General features: G+C 34.5%; 1 protein-coding gene across 1 annotated transcript; it reads left to right on the plus strand.

The window, feature by feature from the left end:
* The first annotated feature begins 1,927 nt into the window (after positions 1-1,927).
* On the plus strand, positions 1,928-6,198 carry LOC127866187 (dexamethasone-induced Ras-related protein 1-like). The gene is made up of 2 exons (XM_052406612.1): positions 1,928-2,263; positions 5,420-6,198. Exons 1-2 carry the CDS (start codon positions 2,005-2,007, stop codon positions 5,968-5,970), a joined length of 810 nt encoding a protein of 269 aa, XP_052262572.1. The 5' UTR covers positions 1,928-2,004; the 3' UTR covers positions 5,971-6,198.
* The last annotated feature ends 440 nt before the right edge of the window (positions 6,199-6,638 follow it).

Here is a 6,638-nt window from a genome sequence, read left to right on the forward strand (position 1 = left end):
CGTTGCAACGCGAAACGAATTAATATGTTGGAGAGTAATGTTGTTGCCGTTATATTATGTGAAACTACTAGGATTGTTTTTATGAAATATACATTACACCTGTTACTTCATTCGAAACGATGGTGGAGTGGTCGAAATGGGAGACATTTTACTCCATGACTCCAGGGGTCCAGTGGTTCGAGTCCTGCTGAGGATTACCTTTTTTCTTTTTTAAATTTTATTCTTGATTTTTTACTAGAGCTTTTTATATCAAATGTTAACATTTATCAATATAAAGCATTTAATGACAAACTTCAAAACATGCCAAAATCTGTGAAAAGGCCCCTTTAATGACTATACCACTGACCAATAACATTCATAAACTTTGCCAACTAGCTGTGATGTATTTTGTCTAGAAATATTAGAGCTTGTGTATTTTTTATTCATATCGATATTTCCTGACTCCATAATTCTGTCTCATATTCCACTGTGTTGCATTGTAAATTGCTAACATTGTGCTTTATTTTACTTGAAGTTAAAAATATTGTCAGAACATATCAAACTGCAATACATGGTAATCACAGACCTGTCCGATGTGGCGAGTAAACGGGCATTTTTCTCCGCAATATCAGACTCGTCAGATTTTACATAACAAAAAATAAACAGCAATATTATTATTTTCTTTTTATGGATTGATCTTTAAATAAGAAAGCAGAAGACATGAACAATACAATATTTAATTTCATACAACTCCACCTTTTTGTTAATATGCGTTTTTGAACAGTATACGACTACGCATGTCTTAATGTGACGTTTAGATTAAAATTCATACTATTTTTAAATAATTAATATTGGCAGAAAATGCACGGCAAATTATTCAGCGTTGCCTAATAGCTAAAATAAGTATGGCGAATAATAGGTCCGAAACAATAGCTTTATTGGGTTGACCGGATAGTTATGTTTTTTCCAGTCATTACTTATCCATCGCACCGCAAACTCCATGGTCTAATATAAGTCTGGTTTCATTTCTCTAGGAAGTAATACTGAGTTTGGTTAAGTCATTATTTCTGAGAGCGAGCTTTTACGGCGTTTTCATAGATGTCCTCTAAGAAAGAAATGCTCTCTCAATAATGGTATTAAAGTATTTAAGCGTGTAATGATCACGACGATGGCACTACTATATGCGTCGCGAAAATTGTGTCTGAAAATACGCGGACATCCTATCAGATTTTTCTAGCAGACTTGTTTAGTGATTATCAGATTGTAATTCACACGCGAATGCGGTTGCTAACGGAACGTTAATATAAATAAAATGTGCACAAACAGAGTGAGCGTCTTCAAATACATTGTTCAATTCGTCAGAGCGTGAACTATACTTAAGTCGGATAAAGGCAATTCAATTGTATTTGTGCAGTTAATGTATTTTTCTGATGGAATTCATGTTCTAAATTAAAACTGTATTTCGATGCGCTAAGAATGATAGACATGTATTTTGCAATGTCAGCAAACTGATTCAATTTATATGCGTTTCTTCTTACCCAAATATCCTTCTCGATAAAACGCAACTTGAACTATGTGATTATAATTTATACTCTGCTGAATTCAAAAGAAAATACAACCTTTTTTTCAATAGTGTAATAGATCGGTATTTGGACTTCAGAGAAAAGATAAAATAATTCCAGTTTAATAATAAACTATTTTCCCAACAATCGAGTGCAAGCAGATTCTCGCACCATTTTCTATCATGCAATTCTAATTTTAGCTTAATATTACAAACCTAGTTGAGATGAGTGGTTATGTCGATATGGAAATAACGCACACAAACATCGTCTTCCCGCAGATAGGATAATTACAAAGAGAAGTACATGAAATCAATATATACCCAAGGATATAGTAGTCAGCAATGTTATGAATACCATGTCATTTTGCAGCCGAGCGTTGAATTTGTCGTCTGCAGACGAGAGCGCAGATACTGTTTCCACGAAGTGCTTGTGCTGGGCTACAGCTGCGCCGACCCTGCGCGGGATGGCGCTTTTGGAGCAGGGCGAAAACGCCCCCGAAGAAAACTGCAGACGACTCGTGGTGTTGGGCTCGAGCAAAGTGGGGAAAACTGCAATTGTGTCGAGATTTTTAAATAACAAGTATGATGAAATCTATACGCCAACAATTGAGGACTTCCATCGAAAGATTTACAAGATCCGAGGCGAGGCTTATCGTCTTGATATTTTGGATACGTCTGGCAATCACCCGTTTCCTGCCATGAGACGATTATCGTTCATTACAGGTAAAATATATCATATGTACGTTTCTTCTTTATATATAATATATACGAACATCCAAACGTATGATCGTGTAAATACAGGGCTTTATTATTTAGTACTTACGATTACCAGTTGTGTGAAGTTATAAATGTTTTCATTTGATTAAAGACAAATGTCGTGTGAATGGTTGAATAAATAATGTAACACAATTCAAATGTTGCAATCGCTCACTATCGAACGTCATAAACGGAGAAAGTAACATGGTTTATAACCAACTGCATGGGTATACATATGAATTAACAGCTCTATTTCATCTTTATGAAATTATAACAAATTGTAGTATGGAAACGTTGTTATTATTGCTGCATTATTGATAACTGATTTAACGCTCATGCAATGAACACACAAATACGTTGTAGGACATGCGAACATCGGAATTGGAAGTTACATATTTGTTTAGTTGACAGCAACATGGCAAATGCGACGTAGCTTTTAAACCCCATCAATGTCCCCTATAAATATAACGACACCAGCACACTATTTAAAGATGTTTTCACGTTATATAAAGATGCTGTCACTTAAACTATGCAAGTTGACTCAAACTGAAGAATATTACTCAATATATGAATGTATGTATGCCTCATTTAATGACATATTTACCTTACACAATGTAACATATGCATAATATGCTGCCCTGTTAAATATGGTTTAACATAATTTATGATAGATTGACTTTAAATAAGACGGCATCGACTTAATAAGTGTATTTTGAATATATATGCTGATGGTTTCACATAATAAATTAATAAAACAGATCTAATGAAAGCAGATACGCTTCAACTGTGGTAATATAAGCAATTTATTCTGTCCGATGGATCAATATACTTATGTTCACATTTTGTTTTTAAAAAACACGCATCGTAAAATGACATGTAGACAAAATGCAAAGGTTAGATACAATAATTGCTGTAATAACACATAAGATATATACCGAATTTCATCAAGTGAATGTATATATACTTTTCTTTTTGTTAAGAGTACTCGTAACTGTATTCAGTAATTCAAACCTTATTACATCATCCTGTTTGGATACATACGTTTTTATACACTGCGGTAAAGGTGGCGGTTTCTGGTGAATTAATAGAGCAATGAAATGTATGTAAAGGGTTACTTTTTGATGAATACACCGTTTCTTTGTGGTTGACTCGAAGTAAGTCGTTCCATAATTAATTACCCTCGTACATCGACGATTGAGTGTTTATGAAATGAAAACAGTATTAAAGGTTGCTTACAACTATGAACAACTATGAACGTAATGTGCGGATAGATAACTCATTATTAAAGCGGCTATCTCTTAAAACAAACTCGATATCACAGTCAACACTGGGTATTGCTAGTAAACTCGTGCGAGTATATTAAGAGTGTTTTTATATAATGCAATGCCTGTATGTTTTCTGGATAAAGGAATACAATACTAGCTGGATAAATCATGTCACTTCATGTTGACAAGAGATATGGATTGATATCCGTTCACCACTTTATTATGTTGTAATAAGAAACAGGATAAACAAGAAACGCACATTGTTTTTATTTTGTCAATCAGAATTCGTCAAATGGATCATCCGTCAATCGCTCTAAAATGATTAATTAAATCAAAATTATTGTGTTTTAAATAATAACGTGAAACATATTTCAGTTTAAATCAGCTTTTACTTTTAAAACACATCGACGTTTGATACGCATTTAACGTGAGCCTTCAGAGGCCAGGAGCGTTCAATTTAGACCAGAATCAGCGAAAACAACGAAAATTGCCAAGACAACCAATATCTTAGCTTACATCTTGGGGCTAATATAATCACAGTGTGATATTACAATTATGTTTCCAGAAAGTGCCAGTCTTAACCATATGTATTATAATTTAAGATCATATGAAAGTTGGCAAATTGCAGCCACGTCGATCATGCCCATTAGAATAAAATGACATATTTGCATCTAGAGAATGGCTCCAAAGTTCCTGAATAAATGCGGTCTTTGTTAGCGACGGAAAGCTGTTAGTGGAAAGCATCATATCCTGTGATTGCATTTCTTTCATTATAAACGTTGCTTTTTATTTACTAAACGAATTATTGAATAACTTAAATTTAAGTTTGTATAATCCATTTATTATGTATTATATTTTTTTATTGTTATATACAGGAACTTATCTTGCCCTTATTTCAATTATTAAATGCTGTCAGTTTTTGATTATATCAAATTCGGTAAGATTAACAGGGGTATTATACGCTTTATTAATCTTTGAGATACAATTACTGTTAATAACGTATATATAAACACAAACATTAGATGTTATTCAAGCATGTGAATGCCTAACATCGCATTTGGTGAACTATAATTATAATCTCTCATGTGTGTTACCGCCAACTTTTATGTTGAAACCAAAAGTAATTAGCATTTACTGCATTCCGAAATATACGACAAGGACTATCAATGAGAATAAGGGGTTGGATCTCGTAAACAACAGCTCTTTCACACTTTGAGAAATGGCACAAGCTTGTATTGATATGTTAAAAAAACGGTGGGGTTTAATACCGTCAACACATCATTCATTTAAGATTGCTTCTTGACATGATGGCAATGCTATACTAATGTAACATGTGACGTACTTTTAACAAAAATTATATTATTTCGAAGACAATCTTGTTAACGTCGAAATAAATTAATGTCCTACTTTTCTTATTTCCTGTGTATGTCTATATAACGAGTATGATCCCAGATAGAATGTGTCATATCCAATCAATAAACATACATGAAGATGACCACCATCAAATACAATATAACTAAATGTTGTCATGGCAATACGCTGAGACTGGAAGCTACTCGGTCACAATTAGTATCTTTGTTGTACGGCGTCTTACTGATCCCGCACGACGTGATACATCGAAGTGTATATTGAACTTATTAATATCTACAGGCCTGAAGAATAACTAAACATTTACTGCAAAGTGGCATTGCAGATGTGTGCTGATCAGCGATGGAAAATGGCCACAGCGGGATACATGTACATAGGGTTAAAGAACATACAATGTTAGCGGTCATAATGAAAAAGGCTTCACATTGGCCTTTAAATATTATTCATAAACACAGTCTACAAAAATACAAGTGTTTGTATGTGATTTCAGGTGATCTGTTCATCTTGGTGTTCAGCATCAACAGTAGGGACTCATTCGACGAGGTTGCGAGACTAAGAAAACAAATTATAGAATGTAAAAGTCAATGTAAACTGGGATCTACAAATCGCAAGACGATACATACGCCGATGGTCCTCGTCGGTAACAAATGTGATAAAGAGAAAGAACGAATTATAGACCCTTCGGAACCATTAGCGCTTATAGCTGGCCAGCAGATGTCAGACTATATAGAAACGTCTGCCAAAAAGGATATTAACATTGATGAAATTTTCCTGCGTCTGTTTCGCCTTGGAAAGCTTCCGACGGAAATGAGTCCGGCGTTACATCGTAAGGTAACACCGTCGTATATTGGATCGAGTGTAACGCACTCTGGTAAACGGAGCCTCTCCCTTCGGCGTAAGATGAGCGATGCGTGTGGTGCAATAGCTCCCAATGTTCGAAGACCAAGCATTCGTACTGATCTGCTGGTGGCACAGACTCGAACAAACCTGAATTCGCCTACAGTGAACCAAAGTCGAGACTCAAAATGTGCAATTATGTAGACTTTTCATTAATATTGATTGTTAACATTCATGGTGGTGTCATCAATGTGTTTTGTCATTCCGATATGCTCACATCTTTCTGATCGATATAACGTGTTGTCGAAATAAAACCATTACTTTCAAAAAGTACATGCAGTTTCTAAGGTCATCCTAAAATGAAGTACCCTACATTAAAAAATTACATAAAATTATGCTAGAAGATTTTGAAAAGTTATTTGAAGCATTGAATGACCAAGCGTATCGTAAGATATATGAGAAGTACATAGATATCTTACACCACAAAATAGTATTATTGCTCTTTGTTACCAGTACGTTCATGCGTGCGTGTGTGCGTGCGTGTGTGTGTGTGTGTTTGTGCTTGTGTGCGTGTGTGTGTGTGATTAACAGTTTTATTTTTGTGATAGTTAATTTAAATAATTAAGCTGGTGTAATTATGAACAAAAACGCATTACCCTTGAAAATGTGAGGCAAACATTTTGTTTTTATCAAAACCGTATTGGAGCCCATTAAACGGATACGAGTTTGAACCATAAGATTAGAGTCTTAGAAAAGTATTAAATTTTGTAGTAACTAATTAATTGTTACGTGACTCAATGACACCGATATGTGAATAGCGTACTTTTGATGTAATAGTTACGTCAATCAATCGTCATAGGAACAACGGATAA

This window comes from Dreissena polymorpha, chromosome 2, assembly GCF_020536995.1.
Source record: "Dreissena polymorpha isolate Duluth1 chromosome 2, UMN_Dpol_1.0, whole genome shotgun sequence".
Classification (NCBI taxonomy): domain Eukaryota; kingdom Metazoa; phylum Mollusca; class Bivalvia; order Myida; family Dreissenidae; genus Dreissena; species Dreissena polymorpha.

Coding starts and splice junctions, on each gene's coding strand:
- LOC127866187 (XM_052406612.1), top strand. CDS start 2,005: ATGGCGCTTTTGGAGCAGGGCGAAAACGCCCCCGAAGAAAACTGCAGA. Junction 2,264..5,419: donor ACGATTATCGTTCATTACAG/GTAAAATATATC, acceptor ATGTGATTTCAG/GTGATCTGTTCATCTTGGTG.